Here is a 26,338-nt window from a genome sequence, read left to right as displayed (position 1 = left end):
AATAATCTTGCTGTCATAATGATTCCATCTTCCATCTTCCATCTTCCGTCTTTGCACACCCAATAATCTTGCTGCCATAGTCATATAATAAGAGTCTAATAAGAATTTATTTCATCACAAATATTTTGCTGCCATCAATTCTGAATGTGTTACTGAAATGTTGTTGTAAAGTTGTGTCTCTGTTCCTCTTTTTTACAGAATGCACCAGCACATCTCTTATGAGTTTTTCCATTGTCACATATCTGGAATTAATTCTATACGCTTTCTCTATTTCAAGATCCATCAAATCCTTCCAATCCAGGAATTTTTTTGAGCCATTAATATCTTTATCTCTAATCTCTTCACCAATTCCTTCAGGGACAGCACTAGATTCCAAATAGCAATATTTGTTTCTAGGATCCATCATAGCCAAAAAATCCAAATCTTTTTCCAGGTCCATATTTAGTAAATCTATTCCAATCTCCAAGTCTTGAGCCTTCTCTATGATCTTTCTTTCATCTTCTTTTTCTTGTCCAGTTATAAAATCCTGAATTTCTTTCATTTCCTGTCTTATTTTGCCAATTTCAATTTTCATCTCTTGCCTAGTCTGTCCCAGCACCTGTTTCGTTAGCTTGATCTCATTCATTATTTTCTGAAACATATTTAGAGAGAGAAACCCTTCCTGAACATCCAGGGTCTCAGTGACCTTCTTGATTGTCATTCTTGAAACCAAAAGAACAAAACCCCTTCCAATATAGTTACTGTACTCAAGCAAAGAACAGTTTGTTTCTTTTTCCAGTCAGCAATGAGTTAATCTTGCAAGCCAGATGACATCACCCTGTAGACAGCACGAATGGCCTTATCTCTTATATGTCCAAAACAAATTTAGTTCACAGCGTCCAAATGGCTAGTAGCATAAAGAATAAGCAGATTCGCCAAGAAAAAAAAAAAGAAGTAGACCAGAAAAATAGTCCCAGACATATAATACACAAATGTCAAATAAATCAGATGTTCTCTTCTAATCAGCAGCCTCTCATCCGTTTATATCTTTAAAATGCTCAATTCCATGCCAGCTTTTTGCAATAAAAACAAAGATAGGCTATTTCGATTTTCTTCCTCCTTAATTCCGTATGTAAAACAGAAAGTTATAACTCACCCAGGGCTTCTTTGTTGCTAACTCTTTGACAAATCTCTTTTGCAATGACGATAACAAAATGATTATAATTGACAGGAGGATGCTTGCCTGTTAATTTCCGTTTTTCTTCAAAGAAAAAAAAAGGCTCGCTTAATCAGTTAGAGCCTGTTAGTATTCCCTGGCTCCGTTCCACGTTGCTGGCTGCCTTCCAGTCCAGCAAACAAAACGAAGCTTTCTGCGGATAATCTCTTCGTTTCTCCCTTACCTGGGAGAAAGTTATTTCCAGTCAAAAAAAAATCTGACTAGTTTTATAACTGAAAAAGCTTCCTCTGAGACGGGAGCTCGTCTCAGAGGCTGCACAGGCGGAGCGATTCCTCCTGGGAAGTCTCTTGCCAACACATTTTTTGAGCAACTGAAAAGACGACTGTACATGTGGACATCGCCAAATGGTCAATATAGGAATCAAACTGATTATATTGTTGGTAGCAGAAGATGGAGAAGTTCCATACTTTCAGCAAAAAGAAGACGAGGAGCAGACTGCAATACAGATCATGAACTGGTCGTATCAAAAATCAGAGTAAAGCTAAAGAACAACAACAAAGCAATCATAATGCCAAAATACAATTTAAATAACATCCCAGAAAAATATACAGATCAAATAAGGAACAGATTTGAGGCTTTAAACTTAGTTGACAGAGAGCCAGAAGAACTATGGAGTGAAGTCAGAGACATTATCAGGGAAGAATGCAAAAGGACAATACCTCTAGATAAAAAGAGAGAAAGACCTCAATGGATGACTGAAGAAACTCTTCAAATGGTTAAAGAGAGAAGGAAAGCAAAAGCAAAAGGAGATAGAAACACGGTCAGAACCCTAAAAGCAACAATACAGCGACTAGTACATAGGGACAAAGAGAACTATTACAATAGTTATTCTATAGAAATAGAAGAGGACAACAAAAAGGGTAGAAGAAGAACCCTATTCCAAAAGATTAGAGAAATGAAAGGGAAATTTAAACCACGAGTAGGGATGTTGAAGAATCAACACACTGACTGACCGAGATGAAATCAAAGGAAGATGGAAGCAATACACTGAAGAACTCTATAAAAGAGATGCCAGGATGACAGATTCATTCACAGAGGAACTGTATGATGAAGAACCAAAAATTTTAGAATGTGAGGTAAAAGCTGCTCTTAAAATACTTGGAAGAAACAAATCACCAGGAACAGATGGCATACCAATAGAGTTGCTACAAGCCACTGAGACTGAATCTGTCCAAATTTTGTCAAAAATCTGTCAAGAAATATGGAAAACTAAACAATTGCCCACAAAATGGAAGCGTTCCATTTACATCCCAATTCCAAAGAAAGGGGATCCTAAGGAATGCAGTAATTATCGAACTATTACCTTAATATCCCATACAAGTAAAGTAATGCTCAAGATTCTATAACAAAGGCTCTTACCATATATGGAGCGAGAAATGCCAGATGTCCAAGCTGGATTTAGAATAGGAAGAAGCACCAGAGATCATATCGCAAACATACATTGGATAATGGAACGGACCAAGGAATTTCAGAAGAAAATCATCCTGTGCTTTATAGAATACAGCAAAGCCTTTGACTGTGTAGATCATGAAAAACTATGGAATGCTTTAAAAGAAATGGGGGTGCCATAGCATGTGATTCTCCTGATGTGCAACCTATACACTGGACAAGAGGCTACTGTAAGGACAGAATATGGAGAAATCAATTGGTTCCCAATCAGAAAGGGTGTGAGGCGTTTTATCACCCTATTTATTTAATCTATACGCTGAACATATCATATGGAAAGCAGGATTGGACCAAGATGAAGGAGGTGTGAGAATTGGAGGGAGAAATATCAATAATTTAAGATATGCAGACATAAGAACATAAGGAGAGCCTGCTGGATCAGGCCAGTGGCCCATCTAGTCCAGCATCCTGTTCTCACAGTGGCCAACCAGGTGCCTGGGGGAAGCCTGCAAGCAGGACCCGAGTGCAAGAACACTCTACCCTCCTGAGGCTTCCAGCAACTGGTTTTCAGAAGCATGCTGCCTCTGACTAGGGTGGCAGAGCACAGCCATCATGGCTAGTAGCCATTGATAGCCCTGTCCTCCATGAATTTGTCTAATCTTCTTTTAAAGCCATCCAAGCTGGTGGCCATTACTGCATCTTGTGGGAGCAAATTCCATAGTTTAACTATGCGCTGAGTAAAGAAGTACTTCCTTTTGTCTGTCCTGAATCTTCCAACATTCAGCTTCTTTGAATGTCCACAAGTTCTAGTATTATGAGAGAGGGAGAAGAACTTTTGTCTATCCACTTTCTCAATGCCATGCATAATTTTATACACTTCTATCATGTCTCCTCTGACCCGCCTTTTCTCTAAACTAAAAAGCCCCAAATGCTGCAACCTTTCCTCGTAAGGGAGTCGCTCCATCCCCTTGATCATTCTGGTTGCCCTCTTCTGAACCTTTTCCAACTCTAGAATATCCTTTTTGAGATGAGGCGACCAGAACTGTACACAGTATTCCAAATGCGGCCGCACCATAGATTTATACAACGGCATTATGATATCGGCTGTTTTCTTTTCAATACCTTTCCTAATTATCCCTAGCATGGAATTTGCCTTTTTCACAGCTGCCGCACACTGGGTCGACATTTTCATCATGCTGTCCACTACAACCCCGAGGTCTCTCTCCTGGTCGGTCACCGCCAGTTCAGACCCCATGAGCGTATATGTGAAATTCAGATTTTTTGCTCCAATATGCATAACTTTACACTTGTTTATATTGAATTGCATTTGCCATTTTTCTGCCCATTCACTCAGTTTGGAGAGGTCTTTTTGGAGCTCTTCGCAATCCCTTTTTGTTTTAACAACCCTGAACAATTTAGTGTCGTCAGCAAACTTGGCCACTTCACTGCTCACTCCTAATTCTAGGTCATTAATGAACAAGTTGAAAAGTACAGGTCCCAATACCGATCCTTGAGGGACTCCACTTTCTACAGCCCTCCATTGGGAGAACTGTCCGTTGATTCCTACTCTCTGCTTTCTGCTTCTTAACCAATTCCTTATCCACAAGAGGACCTCTCCTCTTATTCCATGACTGCTAAGCTTCCTCAGAAGCCTTTGGTGAGGTACCTTGTCAAACGCTTTTTGAAAGTCTAAGTACACTATGTCCACTGGATCACTTCTATCTATATGCTTGTTGACACTCTCAAAGAATTCTAATAGGTTACTGAGACAGGACTTTCCCTTGCAGAAGCCATGCTGGCTCTGCTTCAGCAAGGCTTGTTCTTCTATGTGCTTAGTTAATCTAGCTTTAATAATACTTTCTACCAGTTTTCCAGGGACAGAAGTTAAGCTAACTGGCCTGTAATTTCCGGGATCCCCTCTGGATCCCTTTTTGAAGATTGGCGTTACATTTGCCACTTTCCAGTCCTCAGGCACGGAGGAGGACCCAAGGGACAAGTTACATATTTTAGTTAGCAGATCAGCAATTTCACCTTTGAGTTCTTTGAGAACTCTCGGGTGGATGCCATCCGGGCCCGGTGATTTGTCAGTTTTTATATTGTCCATTAAGCTTAGAACTTCCTCTCTCGTTACCACTATTTGTCTCAGTTCCTCAGAATCCCTTCCTGCAAATGTTAGTTCAGGTTCAGGGATCTGCCCTATATCTTCCACTGTGAAGACAGATGCAAAGAATTCATTTAGCTTCTCTGCAATCTCCTTATCGTTCTTTAGTACACCTTTGACTCCCTTATCATCCAAGGGTCCAATTGTCTCCCTAGATGGTCTCCTGCTTTGAATGTATTTATAGAATTTTTTGTTGTTGGTTTTTATGTTCTTAGCAATATGCTCCTCAAATTCTTTTTTAGCATCCCTTTTTGTCTTCTTGCATTTCTTTTGCCAGAGTTTGTGTTCTTTTTTATTTTCTTCATTCGGACAAGACTTCCATTTTCTGAAGGAAGACTTTTTGCCTCTAAGAGCTTCCTTGACTTTGCTCGTTAACCATGCTGGCATCTTCTTGGCCCTGGCGGTACCTTTTCTGATCTGCGGTATGCACTCCAGTTGAGCTTCTAATATAGTGTTTTTAAACTTCCAAGCATTTTCGAGTGATGTGACCCTCTGGACTTTGTTTTTCAGCTTTCTTTTTACCAATCCCCTCATTTTTGTGAAGTTTCCTCTTTTGAAGTCAAATGTGACCGTGTTGGATTTTCTTGGCAATTGGCCATTTACATGTATGTTTAATTTAATAGCACTGTGGTCACTGCTCCCAATCGGTTCAACAACACTTACATCTCGCACCAGGTCCCGGTCCCCACTGAGGATTAAGTCCAGGGTTGCCGTCCCTCTGGTCGGTTCCATGACCAACTGGTCTAGGGAATAGTCATTTAGAATATCTAGAAACTTTGCTTCTTTGTCATGACTGGAACACATATGCGGCCAGTCTATGTCCGGGTAGTTGAAGTCACCCATTGCTACCACATTTCCTAGTTTGGATGCTTCCTCAATTTCATATCTCATCTGAAGGTCTCCCTGAGCATTTTGATCAGGGGGACGATAGATCGTTCCCAGTATTAAGTCCCTCCTGGGGCATGGTATCACCACCCACAACGATTCTGTGGAGGAGTCCGCCTCTTTGGGGGTTTCGAGCTTGCTGGATTCAATGCCTTCTTTCACGTATAGAGCGACTCCGCCACCAATATGTCCTTCCGATATAGTTTATATCCAGGGATAACCGTATCCCACTGGTTTTCTCCATTCCACCAGGTCTCCGTTATGCTCACTATATCAATGCTCTCCTCTAAGACCAAGCACTCCAGTTCTCCCATCTTGGTTCGGAGGCTCCTAGCATTAGCGTACAGGCACTTGTAAGCAGTGTCTCTCTTCAAGTGTCTTTGGCACTTGTGGTTTGGCCTATGGTAATTTTGCTCTTCTGAATTGATATCCTGTGCCCCTGCTCTCACAATGCCTACTTCTAGGCCTACCCCTTTTAAAAATTTCATCATTTCTTTGGTTTTTATCCCAGGGGGGAGGTTTATTCCGAACCGGACCTTTCTCAGCTCCTGTCGGGTTTCCCCCCTCAGTCAGTTTAAAAGCTGCTCTGCTACCTTTTTAATTTTAAGTGCCAGACAATACCATACTACTAGCAGAAACCAGTAATGATTTGAAACGAATGCTGATGAAAGTTAAAGAGGAAAGCGCAAAAGCAGGACAACAGCTGAATATCAAGAAGACTAAAGTAATGACAACAGAAGATTTATGTAACTTTAAAGTTGACAACGAGGACATTGAACTTGTTAAGGATTATCAATACCTCGGCCCAGTCATTAACCAAAATGGAGACAATAGTCAAGAAATCAGAAGAAGGCTAGGACTGGGGAGGGCAGCTATGAGTGAACTAGAAAAGGTCCTCAAATGCAAAGATGTATCACTGAACACCAAAGTCAGGATCATTCAGACCATGGTATTGCCAATCTCTAAGACAAATAATTGGGTGTTAGAACAGATTAACACTAGAACAAATTAAACCAGAACTGTCACTAGAAGCTAAAATGATGAAACTGAGGTTATCATACTTTGGACACATATTGAAAAGACAGTATTCACTAGAAACATCCATAATGCTGGGAAAAACAGAAGGGAGTAGAAAAAGAGGAAGGCCAAACAAGAGATGGATTGATTCCATAAAGGAAGCCACAGACTGGAACTTACAAGATCTGAACAGGGTGGTTCATGACAGATGCTCTTGGAGGTCACTGATTCATAGGGTTGCCATAAGTCTTAATCAACTTGAAGGCACATAACAACAGTGACAGTATTCAAGAAGGGAATTCCAGAATCACTCATGAGGGAATGGACAAAATAGGCTGCTTAAACGAGATGTATAAAAATCATTTGCCTAGTTACCTCTGGTGAGTAAGAATCATCTCCTGATAACTAGACAGGCATCCATTTACAAACAGGAAGAGAGTTGGTTTCTTTTGGGCCATTATGTGTCATAGATTACTGTGATCCAACATGCACTTAACTGGGAGTAAGTCCTATTGAATCCAATTGGGCTTACTTCTACGTAGACATGTATTGCTGCCTAAGATAGGAAGTGTTTGTGTGTACAGGCAGATTAGTAAAACTGTTTCTGAGTTCTTACCTAAATGTCTGAGTTCAATAACAACTAAAAACAGTGGAGAAATGACCAACAATAACTGCTTAAGGCTAAAAGCAACTAAAGTTCTACCTTTTTTTAGTTTCTTTGCTGCTAGAGCTCATTTGAAACGAAATCAATTAGGAGAAAGGTACATAGGATTTGAGACAATAATAAGAGCAACATTCTCTAATAGAAGTGTCATATAGATAATTAGTATGACATACTTAACAAAGATTAGTTTACCAAGAAAGAGCAAAACCACCATTCAGGAAACTGAGTATGTTGAGAAAATCCAGATTGCATTATACTTAGAATGTGTATAACACGTCAAATATAATTGGGATGTGCAAAGCTAAACCAAAGTATAGACAGCAGCCATATCAAAGGTCAGAGAAACTTCAAAGGATTGATTACAATGTACTAGAACTGAATGCAGTGTACTAAGATAAGAACAAAGAAACTAGCTCGGAATTCTGATGTATCTTGTCTATGCAGATGTAATTGGCAGATACCCAAAAGGTGATGACATATCTTTAAGTTTCGTTTTACTAAACTGCTTGCTTGTAACTTTTTATTGTCATATAGCATCATTGAGATAAGGTATAAAACAAGGCCTGTTCAGGAATATGGCAGGCAGCTCACTTTAAGCATAAGCTGTGAGTGTGTCTCTATTCTGCAGAATAAAACTTGGGTAACCCTCGTCTGACTAACGTCTTGTTCTTGGTGGTAAATCAGAGTAAGCCTACCAGGGAAACGAACAGCATTTTTGCAACAAGTATAACAAAAAGCAAGCTTGCCGTAACCAACACATGATGAGCTTACTGTTAAGGCCAGCCAATAATATGTTTCCTTCCTGTCCAATTTCTTGCTTACTTCCAATTATGCCTTCTACCCTGATTCTTTACTCCATTTTCTCTTGACTCTTTAGCCTGAGTGAGCTCCACCACATATTTCAATAACACAAATACAGAATGAGAGGATTAGAATCAGAACCACAGTAGGTGGGGATGAGGTTTAACCCTTTCCTCTCTGCTCCTGTTGAGGCAGAAATCCTACCTAAAGCTACAAGTTGAATTAGAAAGGAATCTCCTGTTGATGTCATTGGTACTGGACAGAACAATTATTTTTGTTTTAAAGGCTAGTCAAATTAAATGCAATAATATATTTAATGTAGCATGTAGTTTGGCAGGTAGTGGAGGATTGTTATTGATTAAGTAGCCAAGGTGATGGAGAACCCCTTAAGCGGTCTGGGCCCCAGGCAATTTGGGCCCTTGAAAACTGATAAAGGAGAAATGGATTTCTTTCCCTTAGTCACACACAGCAGGCATTAAAACCAGGCCTTTGTGTATGGAAAGCACTTTGCTGCAAATTCCTTAGCCTCTCTCTGTACCAAGAATGGCTAAAGCCATTAATTTAGTATTGTTTAACCCAATGCCTACAATCTCTTGATTAATATACCTCTTCTTTGTGATTTTGGAAATCAGGTTTCTGATATTATAGAGCAGCTAAGGAAAATCTTCATAATGGAATCAAAGTGGAAGACAAGATAAAATTTTAGTTTGATATTCAATTTTTATAATAGTATGATATGTATAATTTTATTCCATAAATGTAATAAATGTGTGGGCCTCCCTTCTGCATCCTTCTGTGTTTGATGGAGAGTGGGTGGCTGCCATTTACCCCTTTTCCTTTACTGTGTTCCCTAATCATTCTTTATATTTTGTGGTTTCTTAGTTATAATATGGCAATTTAAAATTAATCTTTCTTTATACCAAGGTAGTAAGCGGAATTTCACATAGAACTTCCAGTCACTCTATGTGAACCAAAACTTGGCTTTGAAATCATGGTATCACTCAAAGAACATGTTGTAACGTCCTAAGAAATATTCCTAGCCAGCTTGACTAAACAGAAACCATGATGGAATAAAAAGTATGGTACATACAGTAGGGCCCTGCTTACCGGCGTTCCATTTTGCGGTGTTCTGTTGATGCGGCGGCTTTCAATTCGGAGAAATTCCCTGTTTTAAAGCCGATTTTGCGATTTTATGGCATTTTGTGACATTTTCACACGATGCGGCCCATTATAGTCAATGGGTTCCACTTTACGGCGGGGGCCTGATCCCTAACCTGCCGTATAAGCGGGGCCCTACTGTATTGGTTTCAGAACGGTACAAGATCATAAGTAATAGAATAGAATAGTGGTATATCAGTCAAGGGGACAGATTGACATCAATGAACACAATGGGGATGGGAGGTATCTACTTGATTATTTATTTATTTATTTATTTATTTATTTTTAAAACTTATATACCGCCCGACTAGCAATAGCTCTCTGGGCGGTGAACATAAATACAATAAAATACAATATAATACAAAAACATCACAATCTAAAATCAAATTTCACAATCTAAAACTGCATAAGCTAAAATCGAATTACAAACATTACAATCATTAACAAACAAAAAAATTAAAATGCCTCGGAGAAGAGAAAGGTTTTAACTTGGCGCCAAAAGGATGATAGTGTCGGCGCCAAGTGGACCTCCTCGGGGAGACTATTCCATAATTTGGGGGCCACCACTGAGAAGGCCCTTGATCTTGTCACCGCCCTCCAGGCCTCCCTATGGGTCAGGACCCAGAGGAGGGCCTTCGTAGCAGACCGTAGTGCACGAGCCGGTTCATAACGGGAGAGGCGTTCCGACAGATATCGAGGTCCCGCGCCGATTATGAATGTACATGTATTCATTTTAATAAAATTATCTGATTGGTTGGAAATATTTCAAGAGGGAAGAAACTTGGGGGATTGGTTAAATCATTGTCACATGCTGTAACTGTATTCTATAAATGATATATGCACACCATACCTCTTTGTAGTCCCTCCTAGATTTTAAAGGACGCCCAGCAAAGATCCCACAGGAGAAAATAAAACAATTTCTCCATCAAAGGAATAGTGGGGTGTGTGTGTTATTGGCAGGAAGGGTCTTGACAAGGGATCTGAATGGGAAGTTCTAGAGGCAGTATGGCACATGGAAGAACAGAATAGACAATGGACTTTAAGCCTACTTTAAACATGTCACTGGAAATACGTGCCACACTTACCCATGCAGTCCCTCTGGTGTAATGTCTAAACTGGGTTGCTGGGTTAGCATACCAATTACCACCCCAAGTCAGAGCCAGCCAGTCTGTTCAAATCTTAGCGTTTTAGTCTGAAATTTATGTTATAGTGAGAAAGAAGAAGGGAGTGCAAAGATAAATTCAAACATTCATTCCCCACTAACATAGCAGCAGTTCTACTAAGGCATCAAAATGGGTTTTTCAAATAGTTATGAAGTAAGTACCCACCTCACACTTCACTTCATGGAAGAATATTTAAAGAGTCTGATTGCCTCCTAAAAATTAGGACTAGACAAATTTGCATTTTCAACACTGCAGCACTAAAAAGGTGAGAAGTACTTTTCATTTTAACTCTGCATTAGCAAAATGTTTTGTCTCTGAATAAGTTTATTACATTAGAATGTAAAGCTCCAACTTCCTCAGCTGGTTGGAGAAAGGGTATGACCTATAGTGCACTTGTAGCCATCCCCGATTTCTGAACAGTCTTCCTTAGCCTAGTACTATGGTTGGCAAAGTCTTAAATGTTAGCCATAAAAGCTACCGCTATCTTTTAGTTAGAAATGAGAAAGCTGTAAGGGGGAGTTCACATCTGTGTGCATCAGGTGTATGCAACAAGTTTTTTGTTTCAGGATTTCATTGTTTCTGTACCGAACCACTTTTTTTGTGCTTCCTTTTATTAAATCACTTTTGTTTTGTGTTCCTTTTGTTGGTTTATTTTTCATTTCATTACTTCCCCCCCTTTTTTTTCCTTTTGTAAAACATTATTGCTATTCCTTGACTATGCTGGCAGCAGAACATATGTAAGTGGCTGTAGCAACCATCTCCACCTCAAATGTCCTGACATCATCATTCTTGAGTAATTTGGAGAGAAAGTGGTAGCCACAACAAAAAAATTGATAGCTGCCAGTGGGAGATGCTACTTTTTGTGGTAGCTTCTATTCCCCCTTCCCCCCCCCCAAAAAATCCCCAGAACAATAGTGCATCTGGACATTTTAGGGGGAAATAGCAGCCTCAAAAACTAGCTGCTGATGTCTTGCTTTGCTTCTTGTATGAAGCTACTGGTAATTTATGTTTAAAGAATCATGAGTGTCAGGGCAAAGAAAGACACATGCCTGAGTTGAGACATATGATACCCAGCAACTTGCCAGTAATGGGCTAGATCGTCCATTGGTTTGGTTCAAAGCATACCAGTTTTTTTTATTAAAAATATTAACTAGTTATTGATAAGACTTCACTGTGTCATATTAATCTTGTGAATGCTTTACCATGTGTAAAATTGCAAATAGCACATCATGAAAGAGTTCATTGATTCAGAATGTGGCAAGTTACAATCTTAGTATTTATCAGCACATTCCCCAAACCATTTTAATGCACCAAAATCCATTGGAAAAGTCCATTCAGGTTGGCAGCTGTAGAAAAAACAGCCACATAAAAAAACCCTCCACATTGCACGCTCGCATCCCTGCCATGAACCAAGATGGCAGCAGAGGCTTCAGCTCCTTAGGGAAACCTCAGCTACCATCTTTCTTAAGGGCACTGCTGCGTGCGCAACTGCAGAACAAGGTAAGTTAAGCAAGGGAATGGTGGAGTCCCGAAGCTCTCGCCGTGCGCGAATCGCGGAAGAGGAGCACTGGGGCCTGGGGCAGGCTTTTGCCCAAGGGCTCCAGCATGTCTGGGGCTGGCCCTGGACGCACGCATGCATGTATATGTGCATGCACGCATGTGTGCCAGGGCCAGGGCAAGCTGGTGCCCAAGGGCCCTGGCATGTCTGGCGCCGGCCCTGGCTGCACCAGTGTCTGGAAGAAATAATGAGGTCCAATAAATTGAAACTAAGTCCTGCTGAGAGAGAAGCACTGATGGTGGGTAGTTCCTGGGTCCAGGAGTTGGGTAAATGGCCTGTTCTGGATGGAACTGAACTCTCCCTGAACATATAGTAGTACATGCTCTGATGGGGCTACCCTTGAAGATAATCCAGAATCTGCAGCTAGTGCAGAATGTGGCTGCCAGGCTATTAACGGGGACTGCTAAATGGCTGCCTGTTCACTACCAGGCCCAATTTAAGGTACTGATTTTGGTACACAACAAAACTGTATATGGCCTGAGACCCAAGGAGTGCCACTACCTGCTGACCTGTGGCTTAAGATCAGCTATGCAGGTCCTGCTTATATTTGCTGTGTGCTGGCATACAGCAGGGCCTTTACCTTAATGACATCCTGGATGTGGAACTCTCTTCCTTTGGAGATATCCCCCCCATTAACAGCTTTTAGGTGTTTAATTAAGATTATCTTTTTTTTCTCTTCAAAAGGTTGAAAAGGTTTAAAGGGTGTATTACCATGTTTTTGTATTTATTGTTTTAAGATGCTAATAATGTTTACTGATTTTGTGGTCTTTTATGTAAATTGCTGTGTACGTTTTCACTGTATTGTTTTTGATGAAATGTTGTAAACCACCCTGGGAAACTTTGAGTTGAAGGGCAGGTTATAAATACTATGATGACAATGACGACTACTACTACTAATAATAATTCAAACTCAGAAAGTGAATATTTCAGTTTTGTATCGATGGAATTTGATGATTAACATGATGGTGGTAAATGTAATGTTCACATATTTGAAACACACACTTTTTAGGTGTATTCCACTAGAATTGTACTATCCCAAAAAACCAAGAGAAAAAAAGATGGTTGTACTCCATCCACAGGTTGCTTCAAAGAGTATCCACTGATAATAAGAAATGTGTGTCCCTAATGCTACTATAAAAATAGTAATTAAAGCTTACATTACATTAATCCAAAATATTAAAGGGTTTGCACAAATTACTATTATGACTATATTATTTTATTCTGAGTGGATACTCCTACTGATTTTCATTGTAATGTTCTAGTACAAATGGAAAAGTAGCATGTTGCTAATCACAATAACATCACAGATGGTCTAATACAAAACCTGATGGGCGTGTCAGAATGTTTGAATTTAAGCTGTCATTTTCATGGGACTAGAAGATCATCCAAATAAGTGGTTGAAGGAGCTGTTTCATTAGAGCAATATCAGAGGCTGACAACCATTGTTGTAGGCAGATATGCTAGCACAAATGTATAAGAGTAGGCTTTTCCTCATAAATCCAAATACACAGATTTAATAAGTCATAAACCTTTGCTATTCTAAAATTAAAACCAGACTAAAGCAAATACTTTTGAACAGCTAGTATAGTCTTGAATGCAGCATAATTTAAATATTGCACGTTTAGTAAGAATATAGCGTTATGGATGCATAAGTGGAAGAATGCAAATTAGATGTTTTATGGTGCAGCAGTGAGTAGGCCATATTATACCAAATACATTCATTTGAAATCTGGCATGTGGGAGAAATAGGGTCAAAATCAGCAGCACAATCCAATACACAATTAACATTTTCCTTAAACAAGATGAACAAGCAGGAAATGTTTACAAAAAGGTAGGAAGCGTGTCAAAAAGAGGACTACAGTCTTTATTAAGTGCTACTGAAATTCTCATAACAACTTCGGCATCTCTAAACATCATTGCACATGACACCCTGGAGGAGAGACATTGTTCTCTTTCCCGGTTACATAACTAATAGAGTGCAGTGACACATCTGTCTTGGCCCTAGTTCCAGACATAATACAAAAGGTGAAAGTTAGGAGCATTTCTCATTTAGATTTTAACCAACTATGTGAAAGTATATAATGATGGATTTTTTTCAGACACAGCACCTTTTAAATTTCGAAAACATGAAGATCATCTGTTTCAATAGGCAATGAAATGAACAGTATCACTATGTGAACTCTATATACAGGATATACACATGTGTGCCAGCACTCATGAAATTTTGTAAATAGATAGTGTATACAGGGTATATACATGCTTTATTCTGAATGTAGTTTAGCACTGTGAAGGAAAAACACAATGTGTGAAGCTGGCCAAAGGCAGATATTGATAACATTAACGGAGTAATCTGAACTACAGGAAGGCAATGTAATTTACACTGGCCTAAATTAAGCTGGTGTAAATTACTCCTGTTCCACACTCCGTTCAGGAGCGAGGGTGCTACCAGCTGAGTCAACCCCTGAAGCCCAGCAGAGGGGAAGGAAGCCTTTAAAATAAGAGTTTGACTTACACCATCCTTTTTACAAATGTAACTTCTGCCATGTTGCCGGGCCATGTGACCAAGCCAAAAGGAGTTTGGAACAGGGCTAAGTCTTTCCTATGCTGACCCATCCCTGCCATGTTTCTTTTTGGGGACTTACCTCAGCCTTGGCTGAGGCAGGGTGGAGGACTTACAGTGCATCTCCACCTGAGCTGGGATGATGCTGGGCGACTTGAGCCAGTATAGTTGATAAAGCTCAGACTAAGCCAGGTCAGCCAGAGTCCTAACTATTCCAACCCCCCTCATCCCTGCGGATCTTGGATTTGGATTGCTCCCTAAATCACCCTTTGACAGACTTGCCCCATTCAGGGGAAAAATAAAGGCTGTAGAACTTAAATCCAATAAAGGCAATCAGAGCCAAAAGTAAAACAGTTATGTAGTAGATTGACATCAATTATGGAAACACAGACTGTTTTTTAAACATTCTAATCTCAAAGTATTGGGGGCCAAATGGACACTGCTTTCAGAGTAAAAACATTTTCACATTAAATTAAACTCAACCTAAAACCAGATCTTCAAGGCCAAATTTGTACCAAGGGAAAGTGTAATTTAAATTAGCTGAGAAGGATGAACAAGGGCTTGCATACATTTTACTCTAAGGTGAATCAGTTGTGCTTTGTGCAAATGGCTTGGTATTAAATGAAAAACTTGCTTTGTCCAGAACCCCACTGCTCAAAATTGTAGCACCTACTTTTGCCTCTAGCCCCACCTATCACTGGCATATGGCGCCTGGAAGGTTTCCCAGAAGGGAATGCGGCCCTTGGGCTGAAAAAGGTTTTGCGGCTTTTCAGCTGAAAAAAGTTCTCCAACCCTGTAATACCAAGTTTCTCATGCTGTTTTAAAAAGCAAAATCAGAACAATTTGGACTGATCTAAAATTTTAAGTAACACTTTTTTTATCCAGGATGTGTGTGTGCGCACCTTTCCAGACTCACTATCTACTCTGTTTTAGACTATACTAATTGTCTGTAGCATTAGGCCAGAACAGTTGGGCTTTTGTGGCATTTTCCAGGATTCATGAAAATGACTCAGGACAGATTTTCAATATAGTTAAACGCAGTTAATTCATTTATTGAAAGGAAACCAGAGTGATATAATAAGACATTCAGAAATAAAAAGAAAATGCATTTTAACTAAAGCATGGGCCTAATATATATCAACACAGTGATATATATATATATATATATATATATCTTTCCCCAGGAGAAAGATCAAACCAATTAAGTCCATGTGTGAGTAAACCTATTTGTGGCATGCTTCAGTTACACTTTATATACATGGTGAGTGGGATATACATTGACTCCTTAACCACATAAAGAGGATCCTCAGTCAGTTTAGGTGCTAGTGTGAATTGCCCCTGCATCTCTAATGACCACTGTAGCAGCACAGATCCATATTCCAAACCAGGTAATTCCTATGACTAAGAAAGCAAATTTGCTTCTTCTGAAAAGTATGTCATTTACAGATCTGCTGTTTAGAAGGCAAAGCTAGAAAGAATAGAGGGTGACTCACCTTTTATGCAAAATCTTAGCTGATTTGATTATATATTATACAAAGTCAGACTCATGGATTGTATACTGGGCAAATAAAATGTTTTTCTTTTTTGCAATTAGAGGGCTTTAGTCACAAATCATGGCTGCCCACTGGTAATTCCTTTTACACATAATAGACGTCCTTGTTTTAAAAAAAATCTTAGATTCTGGGCTACTTGCTGGGGATGCCATTGAATGCCTTCACAGGTGCCATGGATGGGCTGGTGACCCCTGTCCTACACTTTCCAATGTATTTTTTCCATAACTTACCATATTGCAAAAAGTCCAGTGTCCTGGGAAAATAGGTTGGTTGTTCAAGACCTCCCAATCAACTATAATTGTGCAACTTGAATTGCCGGTATGTGATTGAATCTGACCCAAAAATCGTGACAGTCTGGAAGTGCCCAGCTCACTCTGTGTTGACAGTTATGGAGCAGAATTTAAGCAATGGAGCATATAATTCAATTGACACTCTCAACCTTTCTCATATAACAGTCTAGCTTTTAGCTCTCAGCAATTAATCTATGGGAATTCCTTGGTATTACCACATGACGCTAAAAAGCCCATCCAAACCCATCACTTTTTTTTGGTGTCACATCTAAATGCTATTGATGTGCAAGAGAATTCAAAAGAAAAATCAAATGTAAAACACGGATACAACAGGTTTTATAGTCATATTAAGGACCCATTTAAATTAAAGCTGATTTAAGTCTCAAGTGAGAGAAAACTAGTTGGAGTAGTTTCATTATCCTTTCTAGAAAATCCATTAGCCTCAGGTTTCTTACTACAGTATAAATGTTCACTTCTGGCTGATATGTAGACAAGAAAGTGTCACACAGGAGGTGTATTTTACCGTTCTTTTTTAAAAAAAAAACATGAATAGTAGATTGCTATACACTATCATTCATCTTCTTGTATATACATAGACCAAAAAAAATTAAGGACAAATTGATCAAAGAGAGATAAAGCATCCATTACAGTCACTTGAGTCAAAACGCCATTGGTTAAACTAAAATATATGTATATATATTAGCAGCACTAGGCAACTCCTGACATTCTTGTTATTAAAAATAAAACTTTAAAATGCTTTGGTCTCTCATAAATCTTTTCATATAAATATGAGAATTGAGACATAATTACATGCTATAACATTCTGTTAAACTTGCCTCATTTGCTTTGTAGTCAGATTGTCTCAAGGTATTTTGTTCTGCATGTGTAGAATATTACATATGAAAGTAGTTGCCCTGTCACAGGCTACAGTGAAATCATAAATAGGATATACATTTTAAAAAAAACCTCTTGGTATTGCCAGTATGTGACTGAATCCCACCCAAAAATCGTGATAGTCTGAAAGCTCCCAGCTTACTCTTGTTGACAGTTGTGGAGCAGAGTTTAAGCAACAGAGCATATAATTCAATTGACTCTCTCAACCTGTTCCATAACAGAGTCCAGCTTTTAGCTCTCAGATCTCTCTCCAAAGATACATTTTGTGGTTTACATTGTCACTGTATAGGCAACAACAACAAAAAGTTGCACTTACATTATTACATTTCTTCAGACAGGAAAGTTGCCACTGGGCAATAACTGTGATCTGCAAGCTTACACTTTATGCTTGCTCATGTGAAAATAGCAGGGGCAATGCAAGTTAAAAAAACGTTACCAGCGGAACCAATGATAATCACCCTTCCCCACCACCACCATATACAGGTGTTTCCTCTGTCTTCTTCACTCCCTCTAATTTAGGCTGCAAAGATGTACATTTATGTAAGAAAGTGAGGCCAGGTTAACTCATGTGGACCCACAACAAATAAATATATTTAGGATCAGCGTATTAGGCAGTCCTTGTTTTATCATATGCATGAGGTACACTGAGAAGGTAGCAGATACGTACAGAGAATTGGGACACAGTTGGAAGTGGTGAATAAACTAGTTTAACAAAATGAAAAATAAATATATCAGAAAAGGAAAAAATACATCTAAATGATTCTAGTGATATACATTAATACCATCCATTTATATAACACCTAAATATTATTTTTAGAATTTCCCAGGGATGAATACTGACTAATAGGGGCAGGTGGCTAAGTAGTTGCCAACCTTAGGCAACATTCAAGAAGGAGAGAGAAATCCTGTACATACTGGCAGGTGGTGGTGGTGGTGAGAGGATGGGGTTTGATGTGCAGTTACCATCATCATTCATCTGCACATCAGAGCAGCTCAGCACTGTTTGGTCCACCACCCACTGGCTCCCACAAGCCCACACCCCTTTGTTGCTGCTCAGTGACACCACTCAAGCAGTGCTCCCACCTCAAGCATCACACTCTTTACAGAGCAACTACTGAAGTTCCAAATAAGTGTCAAAATACAGCTAAAAGCAAACTGGAATAAAGATGTAATAGTGCTCCAGAGGACTAGGAACTATGGGAAAAGGAATAAAAGAATGACAAAACAAAAAGCAGCTTTCACTATCTCTGAAAAGAAAATCCCTCTCAACATGAGAAAATCACTTCAGTCTAAGAAGTGCTCTCCATTAGGCACGAATGAAAAAATTAAGGACAATGCAGGATCTTCCAATAAAACTTGATGGGTTCACTGAACCTAGCTTTGATCATCTGACCTAACAATCTCACTTTCAACATTTATTGTCAAAATGATCCCCATCCTTGAGGTCACACTGAGTGACAAAACTCAATCACTCCAGAGGTCAAGCTTGTGTCACAATCATATTAATGGGTGACCTTCAGATGGCACCACTCAACTCTTCAGTGTGCATTTACCAAGCAAAGGAACTACACTCTACAGTCTAAAGGCCATTGAGGGCATTGAAAAGTCTCTCTTCCAAATCCTGAGAGTTTTGGATTAGCTCTTGCATAATTCTCCAGAAGCAGAAGTAGCTACACATCCCAACAGAAGGGTATCAACAAGGCCAAGCTAGAATTCACACACCAGTGCAGCACAGGTCTTAGCATACAGTTTAAGACAAGAGACGCTAAAAATCACTGTAGGCTAGCAATATTCCTGCTAGTGATGGAACAGGACCAAAATAGAAAGGAGCCCCCAAGGATTAATTTGTCTTCATAATTTACATCATAAATGACACACACATTCTACAAGTAATTGCTTGTTTTTCTTTTGGGTCACAGTTAACAAGTAGCAAAGCGTGAAAATACCTATAGGCAATACCAGACATCAGCTTCTCTTTGAGCAGGTCCCTACCATCTGAACATTCTTGAAGTCTTAATTAAATCAATAAAATAATTCTATGTTAAATCTCTGTCACAGGAAAGTTGCCAGCAGCACCTGTCTTTTTTCCTTTTATTAATTATGTTTCTTATCCCATCCTGTCTTGAAGGCTCAGGTTAGATTACAATAAACAATATTTCCCCATTGATACAAATATACACGCAGGCAGGTATGCTTAAAATCATTCTGGGCTGAAGGGCTACAGTCAGACCTACTCTGTGATCCCAGACATGTTTACTCAGAATGTAAATCCCACTGAATTTAAGGAGATTTGTATTACTACCAAGTGAGCAAGCAAAGTACTTGGTAGCAAATTGCATTGGACACAGTGGAACTTCTTTCTGAGTAAAGACACTTACGTTCACGTTGCACAGCAATCCAAAATATTCACTTTCATATCCATCACTCCCTCAACCTACTCCAATAAGCAACCCAAATGAGAAATTATAATGATTTACAAGTAAATTAATGAAGAACTATCAGTTAATACTTTATTTGTAGCATTTTAGATTGCATCCAGTTTCCAAGTAGTTCAGGATGGTGTCCAGGGTTTTATTCACATAACATAGCCCTGAGATAGCTTAGAATTAGCCTAAGGTCACCCAAGTGAACTTCGTGGCTTGCCAAGGATTTGAACCCAGGTCTCCCTGGGTGAAATCCAATTCTCCAGCAAGCCACTCCAACACAGTAGCTTTTCAACACACAAAAACTGGAAATTTAAAATCTCATTTAAAAATTAATTTACCCAGAATACAGCATCTCAAACATTATACAGCATTGTTTAAATACTCCAAATCATTGTCCTAAGCATGAGTGCAAAGGCAAGATCCTCTCTTGCCATTCCACAACATCAACTTTTCTTAGCGCTCTTCTCTCACCTCTGAAGCAACCAGACTGGAGATACATGGCCTCTCAATTTTCTCAGCAAAAAAGATTATATATTTTTGAAAAGGTTTCTGGATTGCAGATGGAGATGAAGACAACAGTGTCTCAATTTCATTTTAAAGAGGGGAAGTACACAAAAGCACAGAACACAAATATTGGAAGCCAATTTCAAAAAAAGAAGAAGCAACTGAGACGGGAGAGAGGTGTTACATTTAGGACAAGGGAAGAAACCAAATTTGATGGCAAGAAATATTGGAAGAGGGGGCACTTCCAGTTTCACCATATAAATGAAACATTCATTACTCAGTCATACCAACTGGCAGGGCTGGTTAAGCAAGATATAAATGTTTCAAATAAAGGAACAGTTCCAGCTTTAGTTATGCTTAGAGTAAACCCACTGAAATCAATGGGATTTAAGGTAGCCCAAGCCCCACTGGTTTCCGGGGGGGGGGGGTTCGACGCATGATCCAACCCAAAATTAATAACATCGACTCTCCCCCACATGCACAGCCTCACACAGACTTATAAAGAGCTGGTGACAAAACGCTGCAACACAGTTAAGGCTGCCTAACTCATGGTCACGGGCTTCAACAGGCGCGTATGAGCCTCTAACTGTGCAGCCCAAACGGACCACTTTGTCTAAAGTGGGGTGCGCGTGTCTCGGCTGTACAACCTCTAACAATTTCGCCAACCTTTCTGGCCCTACTCTGCAGACCAGGCAGCTAATGGGAGCCAAGCCCTCAAGGGGCACTTAGACGCTGCTCATCTTTTTTTAAAAAAATATATCGTTCCTGTGCTTACCATGATATTCTTGTCCCGGCACATAGAAGGTTGGGTTTCCAGCAATGTGGAGGGAAATTAGCACCTCTCCTTGTTCCCCATCCCCTTCCAACTCCCCGTGGTGAGTGCAGAGGAAAAAGAAGGGCGAGAACCGGGGGTAATACCCCACGGCTCCTTTGGCCACCTGGGACGCCGAGAGCATCACGCCCAGAAGCAGCGCCAAGGAGGGGCAAGTCCGTCGCCGAGAGAAACTCCGTGGTCGTGGCGGTGGTGGGGTCTGCTTGGTCCGCTTTAGCTCCATGCTGTGCTTGCTGCTCCCGTCGCCTCCAGCTCCTGACGGTCATTCAGAGGGAGCGCGGAATAGGGCAGGAAAGCAGCAGATAGACCAGCGCCCCAAACTACGGGTAGCTAAGTTTGAGAGGAATTCCGGTAGCCCAAGAAGTTTGGCAGCTCGAGCGGAGTCGCTCCCCGCCCCTGCCAGTCCCCGCCGAGAACCGAAGAGAGAGCGAGACGGAGCCGGCTCGGGCGGCAGCCTCCTGTCGCTCACTCCACACCTTCTTAAAGCCGCGCGCCCGTCGCTTTGATTGGAATGGGAGCGGCGGGCGGCCTGTCTTTCCCGCCCACCGCACCCTCTGTCCTCTTGAGGGCAAGTTGCGTGGAGAGCGCGGGGTAAAGCGAGAAGGGCGCTTGCCTGCCTGCCTGCCTGCCTGCCTGCGCTCGTCGTCTGTCACTCTCGGGAAGGAGCCCAACTAAGAAACAGACACAGAGGCGTTGAGACGGGAGGGAGAAAAAGAGAGATGAGGTAGAAAAATGCTATGACTGGAAATAATTTATTCCCCTTAATGACTGGATAGGAAGGGAGAGGGAGCCCTTCCCTCTTTTTTGTTGTTCCAAATGAAAAAGAGAAGGGCAGGGAGCTGGTGGGGAGACTTAAGCAGATCCCGTTGGCTGTCGCTTTGTCTGGATTGGTTGCGCTCTGGCTCTATGATCCCCTCCCCTCCTTTCCCTCCCTATCCCTTCTTCCTTGCTCTCTAATAGCTGCTGTAATAAACTACACACGACCAGGGGTCCAAGTGGGCAACGACCCTCTTTAGGCTGGGCTTGTCCTCTCTCTTCTCGGATGAGTGAGTCTCACTGCAAGTCCATGGCAAGCTGCACCTGCTAAAGGATAAAGCGTCATTGTACAGCCAGAGAGTGGCTGTATACTATAGCCAGCATGGATTTTTCGCATTCTGCAATGTTAAATTGAAAATACGCCCCATGCCCTTTTGCTGCTTCCCATAAGCTCATTTCAAAACAAAAGCTTACAAGTTTATAGTCCTGAACTCAGAAATGCTTGCCTAACAATCCTGTCAATTTCCATGGAGCTAAACAAAACAGTCAGAGTGAATTGAGAGTTCAAAGTGTAAAACAAGAAAAAAATCCAGACCTCTGCTGGACTTTTTTCTGCCAGTGGTCTCATAATTTGTTGAAATTAATTTAAAATCAGCCACCTTCAGACTACCTGTAATCCTATTACTGACCCTTCCCTACCCCTTCCTTCGGCCCTCCCCCAATCCCAATTCCCTTCCAATCCCTCCCCCTCTTCCTCATCCTCCCCCATGGTCAGTTTCACCTATCCTAAGCATGATTGCCCAGAAGTAAATCCCATTGAACTCAATAAGCATGCAAATGATCAGATCTGCCTTTTCCCTCCCCCTCTCCCCCCCTCTCCTCCCTTCTTTCTCCCAGTTGGAAGTGGGGCAAGAGCAACTCCTGTTTTCTTCTTTTCTTCATGTTCCAGAAGGGAGATAGAGTTAGGGTCCTCCAGATGGCCAGGCTTGACTACCTCTACCTGTGATGCTCTGACTGACATCCTTCCATTAGACTGATAAGCTTAGGGAGCTTATCTGCCACTCCTCCTTCCACCCTTTCCCTTCTTCTCTTCTTCAACTGTCCGAGAGAGAGGAGACACCTTTGTCTCTGCTCTCTCCCTCCCGAGCCATGAGAGCAACTCCCAAACCTGGCCATTGCGCCTCCAACTTAGTTAGTTAGAACTAAGTATGCCTTTCCTATCTACTATGTATTTCTATAAATAAAGTTGCTTTTCTTATTTTACTAAGTCTTAAGTCTCAGTGGTCTCAATGCAGGGTAAAAGCCTGCTACTTAGGTAAATGCACACACTGGCACACACACATCTCAGACTGTTGACAATCTCTGCTAATATCTATACAAATTTACATAACACTCCCCTCTCCTCTTCCTTCTTCCTCCTCCCCTGCCCACTTCAGCCCTCCCTCCCTCTTCTCCTACTCTTCCATGGTCAGATTCACCTATCCTAAGCATGATTGCACTGGAGTAAATCCCACTGAACTCAATAAGCATGCAAATGATCAAACCTACCCTCTCCCTCCTCTCCCCCTCCCACCTGCTCCCATCCCCCCTCCCCTCTGCCCTTCCTCCCCCCCCATCCCACTGTGGTCAGTTTCATCTATCCTAAAGCATGATTGCAGGGGAGTAAATCTCATTGAACTCAATAAGCATGCAAATGATCAATCCATTCTCAGCAAATATGCACAGGATCCCACCTCCCGGATTAAAAAGCAGAGAAATTCACTAATAGACAAAAAAAGCTTTGCGGTTTAAGAATGTACCTATAGCCAACAGATATTTCTATCAAACTTTAAAAAGCAGGGAAATTGGGCAGCTATAGTGAATGCACCAGGGGAGCAGAAGATCTGACCTCCTCTCTAAGATATTGTACTGATCACAAATTTGTCAAAATGCAAACACAATTTGGGTTGGTCTTTCACAATCCAATCCACTTGCTGTGTAACTTGGAAGAATTTGGTAACATGTGCCTCTGAGCATATGGTGAATGATAGTAACACCTGCAATCATCCCAAATAACAGAAACAAGACATGTACTGTGCTGATCTTGTTTTAGCAGGGAGGAAACAACAATATTAAGACAGTTGATACAGTTCAGATAGTCATTTTAAATGTTTGATTTACTTTCCATTTTTAGTGAAGTTTTCCATAGTAAATCATTTTCTTTTGCTTCTGTTTCTGTGAATATGTGAAGTACAGCAACACTTTGTAAAATGTAACTAAAAAAACTCCAAAAACAATTGTGAATAATGGCATGACTGTTCTGAAGAACAGTCTCCAGTGGACATGAGGAGTGTCTCAGTTTGCACAAGATAAAACAGTGGGAGGTGAAATATATTCTAGCAAAATTCTAGGTGTGCTCTATGTCTTTAATTGACCATGCCCACCTTTCCTTAAGTGGAGTGGTTTAAGCATAGCAGGCTGAAAATATGCATCTTGGGCAGGCCAAGTTTGTTTTTTCCAACAGCTAGATTCATTGCTTAAGTAGCAACACAAAAGGCTGTCTTCACCATCATATAACATTGACCAATACAAAGGCTTTGAAATTAATAAAAATAAATTTGACACAGATTTCTAGGATGAATAATGAGAGAAATATAATTTTCTAGGTTAGATTCTCTGTAGAAACAGTAGTAACCCAGGAAACACCAACAAACATACAAAAATGTAATTCTTCATCTTTGGAGATGGCAGGTGTTGCCACCACTCACCATGTGCTCGGAGGCACATGTTACCAAATTCTTCCAAGCTACACAGGAAGTGGATTGGACTGTGAAAGACCAACCCAAATTGTGTTTGCGTTTTGACAACTTTGTGGGGAATTCCAATATCTCAGAAAAGAGGGCAGGTCTCCTGCTCCTCTGGTGCATTTATTATAGGTGCCCAATTTCCCTGCTTTTTAAAATTTGGTAGAAATATCTGTATATTTATTTTTATATATTTATATATATGTACATTCTTAAACTGGAAGGTTTTTTTTGCCTGTTAGTGGATTATTATTAACGTTCTATTCATAATTATTAAGATTTCCAAAGAGGTTGTTTAACCCACAAACCAGAGCATTTTTTTTTGTCACATAAGCACTGCAGTCCTCTTCAACTCTTTTAAGAGGAAAATTATCACATTTTTAAAATAAGAAAGACAAATTGGCATCTTGATAATATTACATTACATTGACGCTACTCTAATGTCTCAAATCCCATCCCAAAAAGTTGAAAAGTGGGATAGATATATAGATATAGATATAAGAAAACACCAGGATAAATGGCAGCTTCTTGCTCACATAGGTTTATTTCTCTCCTCTGTATGTGTGTGTATGTTTTTTTTTATCCCTTCAGCCCTGGCGTGTGAATTTGAAAAGAAAGAAAGAGCAGTATCATTGGGAAAACAGCAGATGCAATGGAGGACCATAGGAGAGGAAAATGAAAAGCCAGATACAGAGCTTGGACTAGGAGAATAATTCATACATAACAAAAGCATTCATTTTTTAACATTCAGGATGCACTGGCAGGAGGATCTCAGCATTAGGAGGCAGAAGCCAACCTTCCAGGCTTTAATGTAGCTTTCCTGGTCCCTGACCAACGTCCAGGCATAACCATTGTGAGCATTCAGGACATGATGTAATTGGAAAGGATAGCATACCTGCCAGCATTTCTGAAGCACAAAAATGGCACAGTGCAGGGAGGTCCCTCTTGAATTACTTTCTTTGCCAAAGGGAAAGATTCCCCTTCTCACCTTCCCCCAAACTCAAGGAAGAACAAGTTGATCACATGTAACGTATCATGCGGCTGGCCTACATCTTTTCCTCTCCTCACCAGACAGACTGCCTCCCTGGCCCATCTCCCACACATCTGATGTGTATTCTACATACCAGGCCCAAGGGATGTCATTGCCATCTGTTTTACCTGGACGTGCTGCCAAATCTGTACCAAACCACAGCTCACCTCCTAGAACTTTGCTGAGAACATTTCTCAATTTTTCCCAGCTGTGTTGATTGAGGGGGTATTTAAAAACACTATTATTTTTGACAGGACTGAATGAGAACATGAAAAGGCACAGTCCAACATAGGCATTTCCAACACAGTGAAGGTAAATGGGGCATCCTGCAGTGAAGTTACAGTTCACAGGTCCATTCCAAAAGGCTAATGCCTTGGAAACGGAATCCTTTGAAAGCTACAGATGAGAATCAAGCTGGCTCTGTTTTTACAATTTTTTAATTTATTTTTTTTAAAAAGGAAGTCCATTCCATGAATCTCACTGCTCATAAACATGACAGGCTAATAATACCATTCTTTACTGCCAAACAAAGTGCAGGCAAATAGCCTTTTATATAGCTTTCCCAGCACAACCCATTCTGAGAACATTCCCCCAGTATGCTCACTTGTTCCCCCTGGGCTGATATTCCAAAGTGGACCAAATTATGCAAAATAACAAACATTCAGTCCCTGACATGATAATACGCAGAACTAGTAATAATT

General features: G+C 40.5%; 1 protein-coding gene across 3 annotated transcripts in view; it reads right to left on the bottom strand.

The window, feature by feature from the left end:
- Positions 1 to 21,875, bottom strand: part of RELN (reelin) — a 504,997-nt gene extending 483,122 nt beyond the window's left edge. For all 3 annotated transcript variants that reach the window (XM_061640446.1, XM_061640447.1, XM_061640448.1), the window contains exon 1: positions 21,012 to 21,875. In XM_061640446.1, coding sequence (XP_061496430.1) covers positions 21,012 to 21,291 — 280 coding nt within the window. In that variant the 5' untranslated portion in view covers positions 21,292 to 21,875. The remainder of the gene's footprint in view (positions 1 to 21,011) is intronic.
- Between the last annotated feature and the right edge of the window lie 4,463 nt (positions 21,876 to 26,338).

The sequence above is a fragment of the Rhineura floridana genome, chromosome 8 (assembly GCF_030035675.1).
Source record: "Rhineura floridana isolate rRhiFlo1 chromosome 8, rRhiFlo1.hap2, whole genome shotgun sequence".
NCBI classification, from domain to species: Eukaryota; Metazoa; Chordata; class Lepidosauria; order Squamata; family Rhineuridae; genus Rhineura; species Rhineura floridana.
This window is presented reverse-complemented; position numbering and strand designations above follow the sequence as displayed.